The following is a 25,299-nucleotide window of genomic DNA, read 5'->3' as shown; positions in this document are numbered from 1 at the left end:
GGCTCATTGGTTGACAGAGTTTCTGGTGCACACACCCACCCCTCCCAGAGGAACAGAAACGGTAAGGATGTGAAGGCTATTTGGTCAGCTGCTCAAAGGCCACCTCCGAGTGGGCCTAGCTGGGTCCCCTCTTCCCTCTGTTACATGGACTCTAGTTCCACCCTACACTCATGTTGTGTAGGGGCTAGGGAAAAAGATGCTTGGAGGCAATGGTATTGTAATAAAGACACTTTTATTTAGTTCGATATGTTTCTATACAGAATGCAGAAAACACATCTTAAAATCATATAGAAGGAAATAAAAACACGTCAGTGGTTGGTGAACACTTGAATGTGAGATTGGCTCTCTGTCTCACAGAGTCCAAAGACCACTGCCAGCCGGGCACTCAGGGGAGGAGGCGGCCCGCAAGGGCATTGTTGCTGTTGTTATTCTGTTCACTGCCCCATCGCCTCCTGTTGCTATGGTAACAGGCCATTCTGGGCCAGCCACGTCTCTGCGTGGCAATGCCCGATGGTGGGGTTGCTAGGGGCAACGGAGCTATTTGGAAGGCCTTTCAAAGCCCTCACCTGGAACACTGGAAATTGTTTATCTTTTGGCAAGGTCATCAAAAATAATCTCACCAGGTCAGACTCAGCTTGCGCTCCTGACTCCGGGGCACTGGGGAAACTCCGGCTTGGATCAGGGCTTGGAGGCACAAGGCCCAGTCATCACAGGTCCACTGAGCCCTCATCTACAGGCTTCCCCCACAGTGGCACTGCTCACCCCACCAGGGGACCAGGCAGGAGAGAGAGGCTAGGCCCTGGGGGAGAAGGCGCAAGCGGGAATACCCTCCAGAGAAGGGCAGGGTGGAGACCCCTCCACTCTGACCGTTCCTCCCCTCCTGAGGCAGCACACATGAATCCTCTGCAAAATGGTCAGTATGGCTTAGAAGTGGCTGCTTGGTGTGCAAAGGGAGCCTGGGTCCACCCACCCACCCGCCCTCGATCACGGAAGGGATACGTTATTGCAAAAGGCATTCCTCCCTAAAAGGTACCCAAAATAACTCTCAGACATCAAGAAGTCATGCTCAAAATGGTTTCTTCCAAAGGAGGAGAATCAAAGCTGAGTGGGTGCCCCTGAGTCACGGGACAGAGATGCAGATGGATGGACGGATGTTCTGCTAAAAAAGGCAAAAGAAGCCCCAGTGTAATTCCAGAATTTAAACCATTAGGAAAAGAAGGGGGGAAAAAAATCAAAATGAGCAAAGCCGTCAGTCCCATGGAATCAACACTAGGAGCTTGTACAAACTGCTGTAAGCATCACCATTTTTAATCGTTTTTTTTAATAAAACAATTTGAGGCTGTATAAAAACTTTAGTAAAAAATTAGCTTTGAGAGCCCCCCTATTTTTACTATGAACTATTGCTGGCACTCCTCCCCAGCCACCAGACCTTTCCCAGCTGTTCAAGCCCAAGGCCTGGGACTGGAGCGCCAGAGAAAAGGGGTGGGGTGGGTCAGGGTTGGGCTGTGGACTGTTGGGACAAAGTGGCCAAGGTCAAGTGAGGAAAGAGCATCACATGACATAAAAATATTGCATCTTCACCAAAATGTCCCCCACTGAGTGTTTCAAAACTCCGTGATATTCCTTTTAGGAGGGGGAAAAAAAAAACACACAGAAAAAGGGTAAAAGAAAACAGGCTGATGTGGTCGAGTCTCTCGACCTCCCCAGGCATCCCCACGAGCAGCTGGCCCACCTGGAGCACCTAGGTTGGGGGCCACGGCCACCACTGCCTCTTGGAGTCCCTTTTCTATGGAAATGAAGACCCCTTGGTTGTGGGCCGCTAGCGTGCATGGGGTGGGGGTGTGGATGTCCATGGCCTAAGAGGCCCCTCCAGCTTCCAGCCCCTGGCAACAGTGGGACAGCAAACCCAGCACCAGGGCCCTGGCCCCTGAGCCAGGGCCAGGAGGCCCCCAGTCAGGCTCTCTGGGGTATCAGAGCAACAAAGTTTACGTAGTGTGAAAAAATAGGATTCCTTTGATAAAAAATACTGTCCCTTGGTCTTCTCTAAGTTTGAAACACCCTGGGAGCTTATTTTTAGCAAAGCAATTTCCCATACCCACCCAAAAATTACACATACAAGTTTAGGTAAACAGCAGATTAAATGTAAAAACTTAACCTTAACTTCTGAAAGTCCTTTGAATTTAATCTTTAGCTACTGTTTTCCATGTTACATCCTGCAGCTAGACACACGTGAATAGAAAAAACAGTACAGTTAGTGTTAAAGGCAAAACGCAGAGAGCCGGGAGGCCGCCCAGCACTGCCTGCGAGTTCATTCACGGTTCCTCGCTCCCTCCATCTACCTCTACTCCAAACGGTGCTTTCAGAGCCAGCCTTCAAAAACGCAGCGAAGAATTTTCTATGAACAAACAAAAAGCTGTTAGGCAAAAATTAAAAGTAAAAATGTCCCCAAAGTCTCTCCAGCTGCTTTGGGGTTTAGGAGGACCAAGTGGGCGGGCTTGTCCAGGCCCCGTGTGTGTCAGCGTGTGCTAGGTCAGGTGTCGGCTCCCAGTGGGCGATGGTCTGCAGGCCACTGGTCTCCACAGACAACACCGTGTTGTCTCCAGGGCCCTGCCCTACCCCTGCCTCCACCCAGGCGCTTGTGGGTTAAGGGGGGACATAGGGAGGGGGCGACCGGTATGGGGTCATGTTCTTGGGACGGGAGCCCTTGCCCTCCATGGGGGCTGTGAAGGGCGGCGGGGGCTGGTAGGGAGGCGCATTGGGATCCTCATCCCGCAGGGGTGTGTACTCTCCCACGGTGTCCTGGTTCAGAGGAGTGGTCTCGGGCACATTCTGGTTGGGGTACTCAGGAGGGGGGAGGGGGGCTTTTTCCTCCTGCAGGATAAGCGGCATGCTGGAGGAGGGTGGGGGCTTGGAGTCGTCCAGTTCGTCTGCAAAGATGATAGGCACCCCCTTCTTGATGAAGGTGGCCTGGTCCTCGAGGGTGAGTTTGCCCTTCCTCTTCTTGCGATAGCAGATCATGGCAATGATGCCAGCGATAAGCAGGATGGCTGCAACCACCACGGCCGGAATGACTGTGTGCAGGTAGACATCATCCTCGCTGCTCTTCTCAGGGTCCCGATCTGGCACCTCCGTAGGTGGTGCCTCTGAGGGCACCCTCCTGGGTGGTGCCACTGGGACAAACTGTAGATGCCGACAGCTGCCAGAGCCTGTCACAGAAATGCTCATGGCCTTGAAGTCGGGCTCCAAGGCGTTGGTGAAGGCAGCTCGAGGTCTGCCATCATCCTCAGCGATCCTCCGGCTCAGCCCCGTGATCTGCTCCTTGGGGCAGGGCTCCAGGGGCAGTGTATTGTTGGTCCATTCCACCACAATGGAGCCCCGGGTGATATTCTGCAGAGTGATGGTGCTGCAGTTGCGGTCCCCAAAGGCGAAGGCCAGCTTCTTCACCAGGGCAATCTTCTTGTGAATGTCATTCACCACAGTTGCTGGGTCACCCACAAACTTGGCCTTGAACCTAGCAGGAGCCCTATCCCCTTGAGGGCGCCTGTGGACATGGATCTCGAAGGCATCCACAGCTGATAGGCCCCCTTTGTCTGTGGCGTGCATGAAATATTCGTGCTTGCCCACGTGGCTGCTGTCAGGCAGGCCATACATGAGCTGGCTGTTGCTGTTGAACTGCACCCAAGACTTCTCGCCTACCAACTGCTGCTCCCGAAGCTTCAGGGTCAGCTTCAGCTTATCAGTGGTGGTGTCCTCGTTGTCATAGAAGGTGTCTGACGGGATCTTCACCTCAAAATAGGTGCCAACCCAGGCATCCACCCTGTCGATATGGTTCTTGAGCTCTGGGCGCTGGTTGGGTTCTCCTCCGCGGGGCATCCCACTGGTGGTGATGCGGATGCGAGTAGGCGGGGAGGCGGTTTCCAATCTGGTGACGGGAGCTTTGGTGGTGACCCGGGGCACTGGTCGGGGTGTCCGTGGCTTCTTGGTCGGCCTTCTAGTTGTGGTGGTTGAGGAATCAGTAGAAGGTGTGGCTGGTTTTGGCGTGGATACTCGTGGCTTCTTGGTGGTAATTGTGGGAGGGGTAGCAACTGCCGTGGGCTCCACATAGCCAGGAATGGTCATTGTTGGGCGGATCTGGCCAGGAACTGTGGTGCCAGCTTCTGACACCCGAGTGGGCTGGATGGGGCCGAGGGTTGGGGTCTGAATAATGGCACCTCGAGTCCGAATGGTGACTGTGGGCTTCCCAGGAACAGGATCCCTGACTGGAGGAGTCATGGTCTCGGTTGGAGGAGCAATGGCTGGAGATGTGGGGGTGGGCACAATTCTGGATGGTGGCTCCTGGATGGCTGTGGTTGGGGGCCCAATGGCAGTGACAGGTGTGGGTGTGGCATGGATCTGCCTCCGGATACGTTTGGGGAGAGGGGGTTTCTTGTTGGCGATGTGCCAACCCACCACAGGGTAGCCAAGCTGGGCAGACATAGCACCTTCCCTGGCAGGGACCTCCACACCACGAATGTCAGGCACACTGTTCTGGTTCAGGGAGCAGCCCAGCTTCCAGGAGAGCAGGGCCCCATTCTCTACCACCTTTTTTGCATTTCCTGGGCCAGCCATGAAAGCCGACATGTCAAACAGTCTGTTATTCACCACTGGCACCAACTTCATGTTGTGAAGCTCCACTTCTGAGAAGCTCCGCATCCTGTGCAGAAGGTCAATCCTTTGCTTTGGGGTCATCTTGGTGAGGTCAGCATCCAGAATTACCGTCAGGACAGTCACAGGCTCATCGGCAGCACAGACAGATGATACCACCTCACCAGGGTCTGGTGACGCCGCCCGCACAGACTGTGGCTCACTGTGGTCTTCAGGGTAGACCTCAACAGAGAACACACTGGAAGTCTGCGGGACGTGGCTTCCATTGGCCCCCAGCCGTGCAGTGCTCACTGAAATGTAATGCACGCCCTTATCAGTGTCAAGGGGGAGACCCTCCAGGGTGTGGCTCTGTGGGTCCCACTGCAGCCAGGATGGTAAGGTCTCCTTCCCTGCTGCTGATACCTAGAAGAGATGTCAGCATGAGTTAATTGCCACCATCACTGCATAACCCGAAAATGATCACAACAGTGAACCAATGGCCTAGCCTGTGTGACAGGCCTGAGGTACAATTCAGAATTCCTGGTGGAGGAACCAACGCCTCTCTCCTGGAGCTCATTTACCTATCACGAAAGACTGGGGCTGCCAGATGGGCTAGCATGGAAGGCAAATGGTTCGCCCAAGGCCACACGGTGGGGAGACAGCAGTTCTGGCACTCAAAACACATGTCTCATCCCAGAGAACTGATGCCATGGAGCTCAAGAATGTTGCAGGTTTTTATACCAACGAAGTGCCCTGCCACCTACTCGTCCACTCTGCCTGCAGAATCAAGCCTGGGTGTCTCACGCCTCAGCACTACTTTCCAACCTTGCCTCAGACTTCTACCCTACCCTCCACAGACACCACAACTTTGCTCAAGGTATATGCCTGGCCTAGAGTGCCTCTCCTGCCCAGAAGTGGAAATGCACACAGGTCTGGGTGCAGGGACAACTCAATACCCCCAAATGCCTCATTTTACAACCACCATGTTACATTCAAGTGTAGTGGGGCACATTTGGTTAGCTGTATCTAATGTCTTAACAGTGCTTTTCAAATCTCAAGAAAAACTGCAATGTCCAGGGTAGGGGAATGTAAACAATTATCCTAAGAAGAGCGTTTATGAAAGGCATTCCAAGGACCTCCAGTCTCTCTAAAAGAGAATTCTATAGTCAACTAAGTTTGGGAAATGGACAGAGCTCACCTCTGTCCTTGGAAAGCCGAAGCACAGAGCAGGCCTCAGGAGCTCATCCCCTTTTCCACCCAACAGACCTCCCAGACTTACTTCAGGGTGGAAGTCCTTCTCCACAGCAACATGACTGGTAATACGTAAAGCCCCCAAGGGAATGCCACCATAAAAACTTCCACCATCAGCTGACAAGAGGGAAACAAGACTCGCCTCTTGCCCAGGCCCCATCTATGACTTCTCTCACCTTCGGGAAACACCTACTCCTGCCCCCAATGCAAGAAAGGTGGGACCCACTCTCTGGTCTGCCTAAAGGCACTCTCAGTCAGCTCCACTGCCCTGTCCGTCAAGTCCAGAAACACAATGGCCAACAGATGGCATGTCTTACTGCCAGCCTCAGCCCAGGGATTGCCCTTCATGGTCACTGCTTGTCAGGAGAGGGAAACTAAAACGCTTCCCTCCCTGTGGCAGGAAGGCCACAGCTATAGCTTCTGGGTTCCCCAGGGGCTCTGGTTCGTCAGGCTTCCTCCTTCCAAGAGCCGGGTGCCTGAGTGATTGGGGAAGAGACCCTGAACTCATACCTGCTCTTCCCAGCTAGGACCCGGGTGTCAATGAGCATGCCATTCCATCAACCTTATCAGAGACCAGATATTTACCCTGCCTGTAAAGAGATTTCTTACCTCCAGCAAAAAGCCATGAGAAGACATATGACATTATTAGGAGTTGTCCTTTATTGACTGCTCTCTGAACTACTGAGTTCACAGAGTTTCTTTTGTGACCACATTCCATCAACACTAGGGTGCACAGTCATCTAATTAATGAACCACTAAGAATCTCCCATCCCATCACTCACCATCCACTGCAAACAGAACCAACATCAGAAACGGTAAAATAACTGTAAACATGGGTGTCTTCAAATCCATGAAAAACACTAAATATATTCTTCCTTTACAATCTTTTTTAGCTACAAAAATACTTATCACAACTGCTTTGACTGAAAAACCTATGCTTTAAATTTTTTCAGTTCAATTATGTTAAATACAAAAACTGCCACATCCACATACAAACATATAAAGCAAAGGTTGAATGATCTAGTTTTGCAAAAAATGTGAAGCAAAGATGTTAAGGCCAAATGGAGTAGTCAAGGGAACCATGAGATCTTTTACAGGGGTGGGGTAAGAACTTCCTGAGAGGAAGAGAGTAGGTGAGCCAGGGCGCGGACCCAGGTTTCCGGCCACCCAAGGGTATTTCTCCTAAGCCCACTCCATCCCAATGACTACCACTGGAATGAGAGCACATCTGCAAGAGATCAGGCAGAGAAAGGAGAAAGGGAGGGCCAAGAATGGAGCTCTGGATGAAGTCAGCCAAGGAGAAGCCACTTGTAGAGAAGATTGAACAGGGCCAAGAGAGACCAGGAGAGGCTCCAGATGGGTGCCAAGTGGCTGGCCAGGCCCATGGGATATGCCTCAGTGGCCAGGCAGTTAGGCCTGTGCCCAGCGCCGTGTGTTCCATCAGCACAGATGAGTAAGCAGCGCCAGTGCTTTTTCAAGTCTGTCTCAATTACGTAAGGGCACTTTATAACAGAGAGAATAGAGAAGGGCCCTCATCTCCTCAAGCTCCCCTGGCTGGCTCAGCTTCCCATTCTGCTGACCCCCAACAGCCACAGTTCTGTTGTCAGACATGCCCTAAGGCATAAACCCAGGTTGGTCAAGGCTCCCACACAGCCAGACTTAGAAAATATACACTTATTTGAACTATGCCAAGTAACATTTTAACATGTTAATAACGTGTAATATAAATAACAAACATTAAAGAAAACCCCAGGTTTCACCAAAGTAAGTTATAATGCTCAATATCAAACTAGGCGATGGAAGAGCAGAACTGTGTACCTTCATTTTGGTTACAGAAACAAATTCTTTCACTATGGTCTACCCACAGCTTTAGAGACAACATTTGGGATAAGCCATGTCAGAAAAACAGAGCCAAGCCACTCCACCCTGCACCTGCCCTCCCTTCTGCAAATTCTGGCTCCTCAAGGTACTAGAGCCCTGGCCACAGGATAGGTGTTCAACCTGGATCTACACCCGGAAGCAAACAGTCCCCGGTGTCTTGGGTACTCCTCAGACAAGGAGAGATTCTAACCTGAACGTTCTAAAATCCATGCATCTCTGAACATCTTGGTACTGCAAACATCAGAAATAGGCAGCACTTTGGTTGGCAATGATTCATTTTAATATAAAGGCCACAGGAAGCAAAACAAATCTGAGTTCCACAAGGAACCTACCCAAGTCACAGGGAAGCTGACATCTCTGCATTTTCAAGGCCATTTAGGGAAAGCCCCTGAACTGGGAAGTTTGAACATGCCTGAAGGTCTGGCAGTGTCCACAGTCCCCAAAGGATTCCACTAGCAGCCCCCCTCCCTCTCAAGGGCACTCAGTTGAGGGAATGCTCTGGGATGCAACACCTGCTCTACTGTGACAAAGCAGGAGCCCCTCAGTCCATGGGAACTCTGGACATCCTCCCCAGCTTGCAAAACTTCCAGGATCTAGACCACTTTTCCTCTCAGGGCCTAAGCGTGAAGTGGGATATGAAAGTTCCTTCTCAGAGACACAGCCCCCATGACAAATCAGGACTCATCTCTATAAAAACACCGTATCCGAAGGGAAGCCCCATCTCCAGGCAGTCTGAGGCTTCATCTAACCTCAGCCTGTTTTCTCACATGTAAGAAGGGGGAAAAGATGCCAGCCTTGTATGATCACAGGGCCAGGCACACGCTTGACTCTGTCAGTGCTGGTTCCTCACCCGCCCCTATGGGCTGAGAGAGGACACAGTACACATTGTGAGGCTGCTGCAGGAATGGATCCAGGGCGTGTCCAGGCTCCACTCCCTCATCCTCTTTCCCAAATGGCCTTGGACCCAGCACACACTGAGGCTTTGTCTCCCTGTTCATACCCCAAAGCAGAAACTCAAAGCATCAAAGGGAAGTGGAGAGGCCACAGGAAGAGGAAGCCAGGACCCTAGAGGGGAACACGGCCAAGGCTGGGGACCCTCAGGGACTTGCTTACCTGTTAAGACCTGTTTGCTAAGAGTGGATGAAAACGTTGAGGGGCAGAGAGGGCAGGGAGGACTTGCTGCAGGTGACAGCCCAAAGCCAGCACTCACATCCTCTTAGTCTAAAAGAGATGTGCTTGATCCTGGCATATTTGCACATGAGATTCCGACTATCCTTGGAATCCTTAGTTTACTCATATAGAAATTTCTGTCCTAGCTGTACTGTAACCACCCACAACTGACCCTCTAAGGGCTGCCAGGCTAGGAATGGCATGCAAGAAGCAGGAATCAGAACTCTGTGTGAAGTGCTCATAACACCAGCACATGTATTTGGGGTGACAGGCTGTCCCCGGCCATGGAACTCCCCCAGGGTTTCAAGTCACCCCCAGGTTTTCAAGTCACCCTCCATCATTAAATACCAATACTCCCTTGCTGACCTTATAAAGCAGCCATCTTGGAAAGAAGACTTCAGGCAATGGGAACACCTGCAGGAGGCAGAAACTGCAGGAGGAAGCCTGATTTGAGATCATGGGCTCTAGATCACAGGCCACTCACAAAGAGCCAGAAATCTTTCCAGTTTCAGCAACCCTCAGAGAGAACATGCTTCTGAGATAGAAGGCAAGCCCAGCACTGAGGAAAATAAGATCTTGAACAGCCACATACCCAATTTTAGAAATCCTGATCCATAAAGTACATCCAAAAACATTAAGAATCAAAACCACAAAACCTGGGAAGACACATAAGGAGTTCTGAAGACTACCTGCCCAGCATTGCCCACAAAATATCACCATGACCAATGATTGGGGAACTGCCAAACGTGAAGGTTTTGGTCACTCCTCAGTCTATACTAGCAGATGACTAGTAACTGGCTATTCAGTTCTCAGACATTCTCTTCAACTTCTCCGCTGGAGCCTTCTCTGGCACAGTAGACTGTCAAACACTTGGTCTGATAAAGATACAGCACCTGTGCTAAACACCATGCAACGTAAGTAGAGTCTCTCACCCCAAATCAGCATAATATACCTGGAGAAAGAACAAATCGGCAGAGGAGCTTGTATTACTTAGTCCCTCATCAAAGAGCAGATTTCTGCCCATCAAAACTGAGGAGCTGGACTCTCACTAGGGCTTAATTAACTATATGACCACTGGTTTCTAAAACCAAGAAAACCTAAGCTTTATCATTCAGAACCCACAAGGTGGTATCTTACCCATGCAGGAGTTATGGGACTTAGAAATGGCAAGCAAAAGTTCCAGAAAGATGGATGAGCACTTTCATATCCTTGTCACTTGGGTGAGCTGATGCTGGCCAGCAAAGAGGGATCTTAGGAATAAAGTATAATCAAGAAACTGCATTTGGGGCTTCCCTGGTGGTGCAGTGGTTGGGAGTTCGCCTGCCGATGCAGGGGACATGGGTTCGTGCCCCGGTACAGGGGGATCCCACGTGCCGTGGAGCGGCTGGGCCCATGAGCCATGGCCGCTGAGCCTGCGCGTCCGGAGCCTGTGCTCCGCGGTGGGAGAGGCCACAGTGGTGAGAGGCCCGCGTACCACAAAGAAAAAAAAAAAAGAAACTGTATTTGGTGAGAATTCCCCCACACTACAAACCTTTTGGAGGGTCCTTTGAGCCTCAGTGGTGGCACCTTCCAACCAACACCTCAAGACAGGACAGCCCCAGGGGTTCAGGCTGGGCCCTTCCCTGAATCCCTAACAGATGTGTCAGAGGGTCTTCTCACTGGTCCATTTCACAGTGGCACAAACTGCTGCCCTGTGACACCCCACTGCTTAGGCCTCTTAGCAGCCTGCCCTGGCAAAGTCCCTGCCTTCCCTCAGACCTGGTCACTGGCTCCTGGACCCTTCAGCCCCTCACCCCTCACCCAAGCTGCAGAGCTGAGACAACCCACAGCCGTCTATGGCTGGATACCATAGGCAACACCCTGGAGGCACTCACACATGAGGTGATCAAAGCCTCCTTGGGGCAGGCCAACTGTGTGGTGGGCTCCTTTGCTCAGGGGGGCAGGAAATAGTCCCTCTGATGGAGTCAGCTTCCAGTCACGTTTCAGAGGCCCCCACGGTGCTGACTCACATTCAGGGTGATCCTGTGTCTGTGCCATGGACTATGACAATGAGACTAATCTGTGGCCAAGCTCAACTTCCACAAATGATGCACATGGGCAGTCACATGGCTGGGCTGTGGGGAGATGGCACATGTCAACACAAAGAGCCTCTGGCTTGAGGTCAAAGGCCAAGCCTTTGCCCCCACAGAAGGTGAGGAACCAGGGTAGAACCAGGGTAGACATACTTTGCTTTACCGAGTAGAGGAGAGCCACACCCATGAGAGACAATAATTGGTTCTGCTGCTTGACATTCAAACCTCAAGCCAGAATATGGCTGTTGCCACAAAGGCCAAGGCCACAGGATCACATGTTGTTGAATACAACTTGTCCAGCCCAATCAGTGCCCCTCTGGTCTGAATTATGAAGCATTTTATCTGCTGTTAACTGTTCTCATCTGAAAACAAAAATTAATCATTTTCCCCCCAAAGCAAGGGACAGCTTAGGATGGTTATAGCCACTAATAAAATTCTCAGAATCAGTCCCTCAATCCCAAGCCCTGACATCAACTATTTTTACTTCATCATGTTTTCAGTCCTTGTCAGTAATTTTTTTTCTAAAACATAGAAGCCTATATATTCAATAATAAGTATTTGAGCTAATATGTCTGGGCAAATGCCATTCTGACAACCCACCCCCAAGGATGCCTTCCTTCGCCAACCCACATTTCCCAGTGTGCTCTGTTCACAAGGGATCAATTCAGAGCCAGGGAACACCCACTTGAGGCAGGAAGAAACTGCAGTTCATCTCACGCAGGCGGGGTTGCCACAAAGCTCGCAAGCATCCAAAGAAATACTCCTTTCATGAGCTCCCCTTCCTGGCCAAAAAGAGTACCCATTGTTCTCATGGGAACAATTGGGGGCCTATGCCAGCAGATGAGAGCACAGTCCCAGGAAGGGCTGCTCCCAGTCTGCCAACATCTTGGGCTGAGAGAAATTCCACATTGTCTCCAGACAAGGAGGCTAAAGGGAAGCAGGGATGAAAAGCCATCCTCATGGGCACTACCAAAATGAGACATCTGAGGGGGATCTAGAGGGGTAGCCCAATCATTTCATGAGATGCAAAGACTTCTCTCCTGACCAACCCAGAGAGGAGGAGTTAGAACATCTCCAGCCATATCATCACCTTCCTCAGCCAGTCCTACACTCAACTGAAGTCAGAGGAGAGGCACCCTTAGGGAGCCAGCGCCAATCCTGAGGGAAGTCAGGGGGGTAACTTATACTATGGCCAACTTGGGACAGCTTAGGATCTGCCCAGCAAAGGCAAAGCTGGCTTCTGTGGGACCTATACCTACAGACCCTGATGAAGAGAGAGGGTGTTCTAAGACCTAAGACTGCTGTGAGAGCAAAGAACAGTCGAGACCTGGGATGAGCTTTGCATACAGGCATCTAGTCTGGTCCAAGGGAGCACACACCAGGACCATCTCCTTTAGGGTGCCCTGAGGCCACAGGAGAAAAGAAGAGAGACCCAAGGCACAGGTCTTTCAGGAAGGTCATGCTGGCCACAAAGGTCTGGAGGTAGCCCATAGACCTTACATCAGATCAATGGAGTCCATTTGGGAGTTAAAATGGGGTCAGTAATAGCAAACTGATTCTTGAGGTAGAGCTAGAGAACAGCAGGGAAGTAATAGGTGCTGGCTGGGATGAGACTGGATAAGGGCTGTTTGGACATGAAAGAGTCTCAGATGTGGGGCAGAGCAAAGGACCCAGGACCTCAGGGTTAATCCTCCAGGCAGGCATGTCCCCTTCTTCTTTCTCCTGACCTGTTTCCTTGAAGTCTGGTGTATAAAATATAGGGAAGTGCTTGTTTTAGGAGTTGATATTACCCGATGGGCATACCTGGCTGATGCCAAGCAGCACTTCCTCTGTCACTGTGATTCCCAAAGTTGCCACAATCTCCTGAAATACCACAACCATCAGCCCACACAGGTCCAACAAGGCTTGGCAGGTAGCCAGTGCAGCTCACTTAGCATAAGACTTGATTTTCTACCCCTTCTATAGATTGTTACATGGTCTGTTACAAACACTGAATTATTCTATCACCAACCCCCATGCACATCTCCTGACCAGTCAGCAAGTATGACAACCACACCATCTAATCTCATCAGGTCTCAGGACAGACCATGTTCTGCCTATGAGTCCTCATTAGGCAATTCGGCTAATTGACTGGAAGGCCAACCCTTACCTGGGAACCCCACATGAGGCTTAGGCAAGCTTAGTCTCTTACTGCCCTGACATAGGCTGGCATTTCTTCCTACAAACAGGCAGGTAGGCTTTTTTTCTTTTTTTAATAAGTTTATTTTATTTATCTATTTTTGGCTGTGTTGGGTCTTCGTTGCTGTGTGCGGGCTTTCTGTAGTGGTGGGGAGTGGGGGCTACTCTTCGTTGTGGTGCGCGGGCTTCTCATTGAGGTGGCTTCTCTTGTTGCAGAGCACAGGCTCTAGGCGCACAGGCTTCAGTAGTTGTGGCATGAGGGCTCAGTAGTTGTGGCTCGTGGGCTCTAGAGCACAGGCTCAGTAGTTGCAGCACATGGGCTTAGTTGCTCCACGGCATGTGGGACCTTCCCAGACCAGGGATCGAACCCGTGTCCCTGCATTGGCAGGTGGATTCTTAACCACTGCACCACCAGGGAAGTCCCTGGCAGGTAGGCTTTGACAATCCAAAGCAGGTTTGCAGGTACTGAGGGGGTTCTCCTTCCCTCTGCCAGCCCAAAAACATTTGAAGGCCTACTATGGGACTGGAATCAAACATGCAGACTAAAAAGAATTTCAAGTACAAAAATTTGCTAAGAAGATAACACAGGGTTTTGTGAGAAATCTGCCTTCATCAGGGTGGAGGGAAAGGGCTCCAATGCTGAAACTAAGCCTGAAAGAGGTGGCTGTACCCATGCTGACAGAAGAAAAAAAGAGCCAGCAGCCTGGGGTGGGCCCTAAGCTTGGCATATCTGTGGGGCAGAAAGAGGCTGGTGTGGCTGGGACAAGGTATGCAAAGGGAAAGGGGAGAGAGAAGAGGCCAGAGGCCAGATCAAACAGGGCTTAATCTTAAGGGCAGGGTGGTAGGGGAGGCCTGTTTTTAGCAGATGTAAGCTTTACAAAGATAAAGATGTCTCTTGACTCAGTATGGAGAACAGACTAAGGGGTTAAGAACAGAGGCAGGGCGCCTGGGAAGAGGTGAGCGAGTGGTAGTTTGGATGACAGTAATAGTGATAGATATGATTTGGAGGTCACCCCAACAAGGCTCCTTGGGACCAAGATCTGAAATATTCCTCACATACACAAGAATATTGGGCAGCCTTTAAAAGTTACATTCCCAAAGAATACTTAATAACCAAGGAAAAAAAACTCAAACTACAGTGAATGAAAAAAAGGTTAAAATATAGATTCAGCATGATTTCAGGTCTGTCTAAAATGTCTGTGTGTGTATGTGACACAGACACCTCTTGATGAACGCAGAAAATGATAGAGGAGTATGCTAGTGGTAGGAACCACAGGAGATTTTCTTTCTCCCTTTTTCTACAATGTACATTTATACATCATTATTATAATAGGGGGGAAAAAAAACAACTCCTTTAGTGTAAAGACTTTTCAATCCTGTTTTACACACAGGGAAAACAAAGCTCCAGGAAGGAAGTCAGGCTTTCTGATCTGATTCCCACCCCACACAACCCTGATGTCAAGACGGTTCAGGATGAAGAGTCACACATTTTCACCTGTTTTTCTACAGGCTAATCATCTACTAAATGGTGTGCTTTCCACAGATAGATATGCTCAGATAAAATCCTGTTTTCCTAGTAAAATCTCTTTGCTCCCCCAGTGAATAAGCCTGTTAAATGTCCCTCTGCCAGATACAGCAAATACTCAGCTCACAGTATCGACTCAAGGCACCTTTGGTCAAGACTAATCCATGTACAACATTCCAGTGGCCACTGGAACAAGGGTCATCGCTACAGGGTTTGGATATTCAGAAGATGAAATTTGATGCTGGGTAAGAAATGTACCTCCAAAAACGCCATTTTTCATCTAATAAACTAGAAACTGGCTTACTGGGGTGTTTTGAAGATTACATGGAAATCTTTCTCAAAGACTCTACAAACTAGAAAGAGCTCCATGGAACTGAGACAGGATCTTCGGAAGTATGACCACCTCTGAGAACACAAGGCCACCCTAAGAACAAGCCAAGAGCTAAAGAGAGGGGGTCAAAAAGGAAAAGGAAGAGAACACAAGGAGGGTCAGGTGAGGAGTGGGTCTGCCCAGATTCAAGGGAAAGGGGCATAGACACACCTCTCAATGAGAAGAGTGGCATGGAATGGAAGTGGCATGGAAGAGTGACCATTTCTAATCTAGATGCCTGGGGCTTGTGGGTCAGAGAGAGGCAAGTTGGTAAAGACTCACTGGAGCCTGGGTGTGCTTTGACCAATGGAGTACAAAGGAAGTGTCACTGTGCAAGTTTCCAAGCCCAGGCCTTAAGAGACTGGCAGCTTCCACTTCCTGTATCTTGGAATACTCAATCTTGGAACCCAGCTACTGTACTGTGAGGAAATCCAGGTATCTGTGGAAAGGTCTACATGGAGAGAAACCAAGGACCTTGATCAGCAGTCCCAGGTAAGCTCCCTGCCAACAGGCAGAACCAACTTGCCAGCCATGAATGAGCCACCTTGGAAGTAGATCCTCCAGGCCCAGGTGAGCCACTCTAACTAGTACCATGTGCAGCAGAGATGAGATTCCCAGATGAGCTCTAAATCCCTGAATTCTTGGCCACAAAATTGTGAGCAAAACCAACTGGCCGTTTCAAACCACTATGTTCTTATGCTTTAAACATACCAATAAACAGCCAGAACACTATGTGTATGTAGAAATCTAAGTGCAAAACAGATATTAAAAACTACCATAACAGGGCTTCCCTGGTGGCGCAGTGGTTGAGAGTCCGCCTGCCGATGCAGGGGACACAGGTTTGTGCCCCGGTCCGGGAAGATCCCACATGTCACAGAGCGGCTAGGCCCGTGAGCCATGGCCGTTGAGCCTGTGCTCAACGTTGAGCCTGTGCTCCGCAACGGGAGAGGCCACAGCAGTGAGAGGCCCACATACCACACACACACACACAAAAAATCTAGAAACAATAAATGCTGGAGAGGGTGTGGAGAAAAGGGAACCCTCTTGCACTGTTGGTGGGAATGTAAATTGATACAGCCACTGTGGAGAACAGTATGGAGGTTCCTTAAAAAACTACAAACAGAACTACCATATGACACAGCAATCCCACTACTGGGCATATACCCTGAGAAAACCATAATTCAAAAAGAGTCATGTACCAAAACGTTCATTGCAGCTCTATTTACAATAGCCCGGAGATGGAAACAACCTAAGTGTCCATCATCGGATGAATGGATAAAGAAGATGTGGCACATATATACAATGGAATATTACTTAGCCATAAAAAGAAACGAAATTGAGCTATTTGTAATGAGGTGGATGGACCTAGAGTCTGTCATACAGAGTGAAGTAAGTCAGAAAGAGAGAGACAAATACCGTATGCCATCACATATATATGGAATTTAAGAAAAAAAAAATGTCATGAAGAACCTAGGGGTAAGACAGGAATAAAGACACAGAGCTACTAGAGAATGGACTTGAGGATATGGGGAGGGGGAAGGGTAAGCTGTGACAAAGCGAGAGAGAGGCATGGACATATATACACTACCAAACGTAAGGTAGATAGCTAGTGGGAAGCAGCCGCATAGCACAGGGAGATCAGCTCAGTGCTTTGTGATCGCTGGGAGGGGTGGGATAGGGAGGGTGGGAGGGAGGGAGACGCAAGAGGGAAGAGATATGGGAACATATGTATATATATAACTGATTCATTTTGTTGTAAAGCAGAAACTAACACACCATTGTAAAGCAATTATACTCCAATAAAGATGTCAAAAAAAAGAAAAAAACTACCATAACAAAGTATAGACCTTGGAATATTTTTAATTCATATTCAAGCCACATCTCTGGGGAAAGAATGCTGTAGGCCAAGGGTTAGAAAACTATGGCCATGAGGACTTCCCTGGTGGCACAGTGGTTGAGAATCCGCCTGCCAATGCAGGGGACACGGGTTCGAGCCCTGGTCCGGGAAGATCCCACATGCTGTAGAGCAACTAAGCCTGTGCACCACAACTACTGAGCCTGTGCTCTACAGCCCACGCACCACAACTACTGAAGCCCGAGCGCCTAGAGCCCGTGCTCCGCAACAAGAAGCCCACGCACCACAACGACGAGTAGCCCCCGCTCACCGCAACTAGAGAAAGCCTGCGCTCAGCAACGAAGACCCAGCGCAGCCAAAAATAAATAAATAAAATAAAATAAATAAATTTACTAAAAAAAAAAAAAAAAGAAAACTGTGGCCATGGGACTTCCCCAGTGGTCCAGTGGTAAAGAATCTGTCTTCCAATGCAGGGGACGCGGGTTCGATCCGGGCTGCCACCTGTCTTTGTACAGCCCATGAGCTAAACATGTTTTTTGAGATTTTTAAATGAGGGGAAAAAAAATCAAAAGATATAGTATTTCTTGACACGTGAAAATCACATGAAATTAAAATTTCAGTTTCAGTAAAGTTTTTAAAAGTAAAGTTTTATTGGGGGCTTCCCTGGCGGCACAGTAGTTAAGAATCCGCCTGCCAATGCAGGAGACACAGGTTCCAGCCCTGGCCCGGGAAGATACCACATGCTATGGAACAACTAAGCCCGTGCTACTGCGCTCTAGAGCCCATAAGCCACAACTACTGAGCCCACGTGCCACAACTACTGAAGCCCATGCACCTAAACAAGAGAAGCCACAGCAATAAGCCCACGCACCACAATGACGAGTAGCCCTGCTCGCCGCAAATAGAGAAAAGCCCGTGTGCAGCAACAAAGACCCAATGCAGCCAAAAATAAATTAAATAAATAAATAAATTTATTAAAAGAAAAGTTTTATTGGAACAGAGCCATGTCCATTCGCTTGCATATTGTCTATGGCTTCTTTCATACTACACTGGCAAAGTTGAGGAGTTGCAACAGAAACCATATGGCCAGCAAAGCCAATATCTGGCTTTTTTAAGAAAAAGTGTGCTGACATCTGCTCTAGGAGATGTTCATAGCTTGAGGAGTACACCCCACCCACCCACATGTCTCCCATGCAAACTCAATCAGGAAGTAGGGGAAATTCCAAGGTCCCACAACCCCAGACAAATGGATGGTACTTCTTCACACAAAAGCTTCCTGTTTCAACTAATTTCCACCCTGGGTTGGACAAGACACTCTTCAGTTACAAAAATCTCAGATCTCCTTGTTTTCTGGGTTGCCTCCCCAAAAGGAGATGAGGCGAGGCTGAAATTTAAGTACTAATTTTGGTTCTTAAGTGACCAAATACATTAGTAAACATAGAACACCAAAGCAAAGCAAAACTCCAATATTTACTTATACCTTATTTTTTAAAAATAGGTTCAAAGCATTTAAAAGTTCCATATTTCTTGGGTTTAATCCCATGGTTAATGAAAGCAGACCATTTCCTATACACAGGCCCTTCCATCAAATCCCTAACTTGATGACCAAAAGATCTTCCAGAGTACATATGTAAAAGCTTTTTAATGGTGACACCCTCAAAATGGGATCAAGAATAAAGGTTTAGGATGCTATTCTGAGATATATGGGGACCCTCTAGTGAACGTCAGTGGCTGTCCCTCTCTTAAGGAACATTTAGCAGGTCCTGGAAGAACTGAGCTCAGAATTCCTGGAAAACTGACAAACTAAACCTAAACTAAAAAACTAAAAAAACCTAAAATTAACACTAAAATCAAAACTAAAATGGAAGATGAGAATTATTCCTCATTTACAGTTTATATCCAGTCTCACCTTGATGACTTCTCCATTGGAGGCAATTAAATCTGTTGGAATGGTCACTCGAAATGAGCGTCCGACGACAGCGGTGCCATCAGGAATGCCAACCACCGTGGGAACAGCCTCATGGAGGTCTGAGAGTACTGAGTGCATGGACGCCTCGAGCTGGTTCTCCCAGTCCCTGATGGCCTCCGAAGGCTCACTGGGCCAGCGGGACTGAGTCACAGCCACAGATAGCAGAAGGAGAAAGGTCCTCCCCCAGAGGGGGAGCAGCAGCGAGAGGGCCACAGACATCCTCATCCCGGGCTCAAGTCTGCTCAAGCAGATAGTCTAAGAAAGGAAGCAAGTGACGTGGTCCCAGAACTGGGTCCTCAGCCTCTCCACACCTGCTCCATCCCAGAGCACCCAAAGCCTGAAAAAGAAGAAGAGTAGACTCAGACTTCAGCAACTTCCATGGTTTCAAAGTTGAGCACAGGCAGTTACTACCCCCTAAGTGTTTCTGCCAAAAATATCTACTCTGAGTTGGATCAAGTCTCACGCTGCACTGTCCAGTACAGAGCCACCAGCTACATGTGGCTACTGAACACTGGAAATGTGGCTGGTCCATTAAGTATAAAGCACACCGTGGATTCTGAAAACTAAGTATAAAAAAGGAATGTTGGGGACTTCCCTAGTGGTCCAGTGGGTAAGACTCTGTGCTCCCAATGCAGGGGGCCAGGGTTCGATCCCTGGCCGGCGAACTAGATCCTGCATGCATGCCATAACTAAGAGTCCGCATGCCGCAACTAAGAAGTCTGTAGGCTGCAACTAAGACCTGGCACAGCCTAAATAAATAAATTTTTAAAAAAAGAATGTAAAATAGCTCATTAATACTTTAAAAATATTGATTACATATTGAAATAATATTTTGGATATGAAAATATTAAGTATAGTTAAGTAAATATTAATAGTACATAATAAAAATATTAAATATATTATTAAAATTAATTCCACCTGCTTATTTTTATTTCATGTGACTACTGGAAAATATTAAATGACATATGTGGATCACATTATATTTCTGTTGGGTAGTGCTGCTCTAGAACTAACTTCCAGTTCATAGGAAACACAGGGCCATGAAGACACGATCAGACAAATCTAGAATGTGGGACCTTCTACAAGATAACTGGTCTGGTCTTTCCAAATCTGACGCCTCTAAATACAAGGGGACTATTCTAGATTTAAAGACTGCAACCAGATGCAGTGTGTACATCTTGATTGGACCCTGGATTTACTTTTTTTTTTAATTTATTTTTTATTGAAGTATAGTTGAATTACAATGTTGTGCTAATTACTGTTGTACAGCAAAGTAACTCAGTTATACATATATGTACATTCTTTTTCATATTCTTTTCCATTATGGTTTATCACAGGATACTGAATATAGTTACCTGTGCTATACAGTAGGGCCTTGTTTATCCATTCAATATGTACCAGTTTGCATCTGCTAATTCCAAACTCCTAATCCAACCCTCTCTTACCCCCCACCCCCTTGGTAACCAGTCTATTCTCTATGTCCCTGATTCTATTTCTGTTTCATATATAGGTTCATTTGTGTCGGATTTACTTAAAAAAAAAAAAAACCAAAAAACACACAAGACCAGCTCTCAAAGGGATAGCTGAGGAATTGTGCATGTGGGCTGGAGATTATATTTATTGTTAATTTTCTTAGGTGAGATGATGGTGGTGTGGCTCGATAACAGATTGTCCTCAATTTTGAAGTATTTAGGGATGAAGTATCAAAAATCTCTGCAACTCACTTTGAAATGGTCCAAGGGGGGAAAAAAACCCATGTGCATGCATATATAGAGATAAAACAATGTGCCAAATATTACAATTAGTAAGTCTTAAAAAAATACTTTTGAAAAAAATTGAAAAGCCAAGTATTTGCACAGAGAAGTGTGGCAACCACCCACTTCTCACACCCCACATATTGCATATATTTGCAAACTCAGTGCTAGTGAACAAAACTTATTTGAACTCTCTTGCCCCCCAACCCCCAACAGTGACTAAAACCCTGCACATTGTCCCCTCTCCCCCACACCAGCTTCAAGCAGCTCATGACCCTGCTCTAAGGCTGGCAGCCACACAGATGCACTGTGGGACTTTCTGGGTGCCCACAAGTGGCCACAGCCATCACAAGCAATTTCCCATTCTGGAAAATGATGAAGCCCTGCCCTGAGCCAAGCTGTTGAGGAGCCACGTGATATTTTTTGACCTGGGTAATACAAAGTAAATAAAATTGCTGAAGAAAACAAGGCCACCGAAACAGACAGCGTACTCTGAAGTCAATGCAAATCCAAGCCAATGCCAAAAGGTTTTTTTTTGCTATTGACTTCGTTATTGCTGTTCTTATTTTGTTTTTGAACTAAAAGTCATGAGACAGAGACAAAACCCAAGAAAGTAACACAATTTTGAGGGCTGGAAGTCCTATCCTACCAAACCAAGACTTATCACAAAGCTACTGTATTTAAGGCAGTGTCACATGGGGCAGAGTAGACACTGGACTGTGGAACAAGAGGGAGAGCCCAAAACCTGCTTGCAAAGAAGCTGTTCAAAGATACCAGGACAAGTGGCTATCTATGTAGAAAAAAACAATTAGGTTCTTCTGTCACTTCTCCATCAAAAACAAGATAAGGGGCTTCCCTGGTGGCACAGTGGTTGAGAGTCCGCCTGCCGATGCAGGGGACACGGGTTCGTGCCCCGGTCCGGGAGGATCCCATGTGCCGCGGAGCAGCTGGGCCCGTGAGCCATGGCCGCTGAGCCTGCGCGTCCGGAGCCTGTGCTCCGCAACGGGAGAGGGCACAACAGTGAGAGGCCCGCGTACCGCAAAAAAACAAAAAACAAAAAACAAGATAAATCCCAAGTGGATTAGATACATAAATGTAAAAAGCAGAACTTTAAAATGTTTAGAATATAGCAGAATGTCAGAATAAGGAAGGATTTCATTTTTAAAAGATATCAAAAAACACAAAACATAAAAGAAAAAGACCATTGGACTTTCACTTCTAGGAAGATGAAACAGATGTACTTCTCCTTAGTTTCCCACTAAATACAAGGGAAAATCCTAGATATTATATATATATATAATAAACATGAGACTCTTAAACAGTCAAGAGAAGAAGGCAGAGCAGCTAGGGACCCCAGGAGTCAAGGAATGACACAGCAGTGAGTTCCCTGGGTTTTCTTTTGCCTCATGTATACCAGAAGTGGGAGCTGAAGAAGCTGGCAACCCAGTAATGCCAACAAATGAAACAAAAAACGTCCTAACAAAAGTCTGCTCTCTTTATCCAAAGGAGCAAGAAGGGGGTAACCTAGCAAGACATAAAACATTTAGACAGTAACAGCTCTATTCTAGCAAAACACCACAGAAAAAACTGTGGCCCCACTCCCACTCATGCCGACAAAGGCCAAGTGGGGAGCCAAGACTTCCACCCTCATGAGGCTGTAACAAGGCACCCTAATATCGCCACTGGGGAGGGAGCTGGGACTTTCATCCTCACTGGCCAGTAACAATGCACCACCCTCTACCTCCAGCCCCTTGGTGTCAGTGGAAACCACATGGGGAACCTGGATTTCTATATTCCCACCCAAGCAATAAGAAGGAGTCTCTCCCCATCCCTGCTGGGATGGTGTCAGAGGAAGACTGGTGGAGAGTCAGAACTTTAACCATTGCTCAGCAGTCGCGAGGCCTAGGGAACTAGAATTCCCACCCTCAACCAGCAGTAACAAGGACTTCACCTGCCTTCAGGTGTCAACAAAGGCTGAGTGGGGAACCTGGGCTTCTACCTAGACTTCCCAGTAATCAGGCAGTGCCTCCTCTACCCTTCCTCTGCCAGACAAGTGTCAAACAAAAGCCAGCTAAAACAGAATCTAGAGTTTCAGAACAAAATACAAAATTGTTCAAGTTTCAATCAAAAATCACTCATCATGGGAATTCCCTGGCAGTCCAGTGGTTAGGACTTGGTGCTTTCACTGCCATAGGCCCGGGTTCAATCCCTGGGTCAGGGAATTAAGATCCTGCAAGCCATGTGGTACAGCTCCCCCCGCCCCGAAAAAATGCTGAAAAATCACTCATCATGCCAAGAACCAAGAAGATCCCAAACTGAATGAAAAAAAGACAATCAACAGATGACAACTCCAAGATGAAAAAGACAGGTAGAAAGGAAAAGGATGGGAAAAGATATATCATGCAAACAATAATTAAAAGAAAGCAAGAGGAGCTGTATTTATATCAGATAAAGTAGACTGAAGAACAAAGAAAATTATCAAAGAGCGGTACATTATATAATGATAAAAGGGTCAATCCATCAAGAAGAATACTAATCCTAAATGTATATGCGCCAAACAACAGAGTTGCAGAACCATGAGAAGCAAAAACTGATAGAACTGAAAGGAAAAATAAACAAATCAACAATTCTAGTTGGAAATGTCAACATCACTCTCTCAACAAATGATAGAACAACTAGAAAGAAAATCACCAAGGGTACAAAAGAACTAAAACATGCTATCAATCAATATGATTTAATCAACATTTATGGAGCACTCCACCTAACAACAGAACATACATTCCTTTCAAATGTCCACAGAACATATACCCTGAGAGATCACATCTAGGGCCATGAAAAAAATCTCAACAAATTTAAAGGAACTGAAATAATACTGAAATGTTCTCCAACCCCAATGGAATCAAATTAGAAATCAGTAACACAAGCATAGTAAGAAAATCTCCAAAGGCTTGAAAACTATACAATGTACTTCTAAATAATTCCTGTGTCAGAGAGGAAGCCTCAAGGGAAATAAAATGTTACACTGAACTAAATATACATTTGTGGGGTTATAGTAAAATTTGTGGAACACAGCGAAGCAGCTCTTAGGAGTGAATTTACAGCACTGAAACCACTAGAAAAAGAAGGAAAAGTCTCAAACCAATAATCTATGCTTCCACATCAAGAATCTCAAAAAAAAAAAGAGCAAAATAAACCAAAAGCAAGCAGAAGGAAGGAAATAGTAAAGCACAGAAATCAATAAAACTGAAAACAACAGAAAAAACTCAATAAAACAAAAAACTGGTTCTTTGAAAAGATTAATAAAATTGACAAATCTCTATAAACAAATTACCAATATCAGGACTGAGACGGGATATCACTACAGATCCTGCAGACGTCAAAAAGGATAGTAAGGAAATACTACCAAATAACTCACAGATTTTGATAATTCAAATGAAACAGACCAATTCCTCAAAATTTGTAATTTAAAAAATTTATAATTTAAAAACTCCCACAAAAAGAAATCTCTAGGCCCAGACAGCTTCACTAATAAATTCTACCAAATATTTAAAGAATTAACACCAATTCTACACAGTCTTTTCCAGAAAGTAGAAGAAACACTTGCCTATTCATTTTATGAAGCTAACATTACCCTGACACCAACATCAAAGACAATACCAAAAAAAAAACAGAAAAGAAAATGCAGATGAACAGACACAAAAATTTTAACAAAACATTAAGAAACAGAATTTAGCAATATATAAAAAGAATTATATACCATAACTACGTAGCACTTATTTCAGGGTGCAAGGCCAGTTCAATATTTTAAAATCAATCAACGTAATCCACCATATTAACAGACTAAAGAACAAAAATCACATGATCATATTAATTAATGCAGAAAAAGTACCTAACAAAATTCAACACCCAGTCACGATAAACACTCTCAGAAACACAGGAACAGAGGACAACTTTCTCAATTTGATAAAGAGCATCTAATGGTGATAGACTGAATGCTTTCTCCTTAAGATCAGAAACAAGGCAAGGATGTCTGCTCTCACCACTGGTTGTTTCTGGTTTTTTTTTTTTTTGGCTGCGTTGGGTCTTTGTGGCTGTCCATGGGCTTTCTCTAGTTGCGGTGGCGGGGGGGGGGGGCTGCTCTTTGTTGCAGTGCACAGGCTTCTCATTGCGGTGGCTTCTCTTGCTGTGGAGCGCTGGCTATAGGCTTCAGTAATTGCAGCATGCAAGCTCAGTAACTGCAGCACAGTCGTGGCTTGCGGGCTCTAGAGAGCGGGCTCAGTAGTTGTGACACACAGGCTTAGCTGCTCTGCAGCATGTGGGATCTTCCTGGACCAGGGACCTAACCCGTGTCCCCTGCATTGGCTGGTGGATTCTCAACCAGTGCACCACCAGGGAAGTCCCCTACCACTCTTATTTGACATAGTGCTGGAAGTTCTAGCCAGTGTAATAAGGCAAGAAAAGGAAACAAAAGGCATGTAGATAGTAAAGGAAAAAATAAAACTGTAGGGACTTAAAAATAAAACCGTGTGTCACAACTACTAAGCCTACGCTCCAGAGCCCGCGAGCCGCAACTACTGGGCCCACATGCTGCAACTACTGAAGCCCATGTGCTCTGGGGCCCTCATGACACAACTATTGAGCCGGTGTGCTG

General features: G+C 47.1%; 1 protein-coding gene across 4 annotated transcripts in view; it reads right to left on the bottom strand.

Annotated features, from left to right (window-relative positions):
* Nucleotides 1–213: 213 nt before the first annotated feature.
* The window catches only part of DAG1 (dystroglycan 1), a 65,411-nt gene continuing 40,325 nt past the window's right edge, over nucleotides 214–25,299 (bottom strand). For all 4 annotated transcript variants that reach the window (XM_027098810.1, XM_027098809.1, XM_027098811.1 and 1 more), the window contains exons 2-3: nucleotides 18,835–19,231; nucleotides 214–5,046 (exon numbers count right to left, since the gene is read on the bottom strand). In XM_027098810.1, coding sequence (XP_026954611.1) covers nucleotides 2,644–5,046; nucleotides 18,835–19,119 — 2,688 coding nt within the window. In that variant the 5' untranslated portion in view covers nucleotides 19,120–19,231 and the 3' untranslated portion in view covers nucleotides 214–2,643. The remainder of the gene's footprint in view (nucleotides 5,047–18,834; nucleotides 19,232–25,299) is intronic.

Source organism: Aethalodelphis obliquidens, unplaced genomic scaffold, assembly GCF_003676395.1.
Source record: "Aethalodelphis obliquidens isolate GAN/ISIS:26980383/991018 unplaced genomic scaffold, ASM367639v1 scaffold125, whole genome shotgun sequence".
Lineage (NCBI taxonomy): Eukaryota > Metazoa > Chordata > Mammalia > Artiodactyla > Delphinidae > Aethalodelphis > Aethalodelphis obliquidens.
This window is presented reverse-complemented; position numbering and strand designations above follow the sequence as displayed.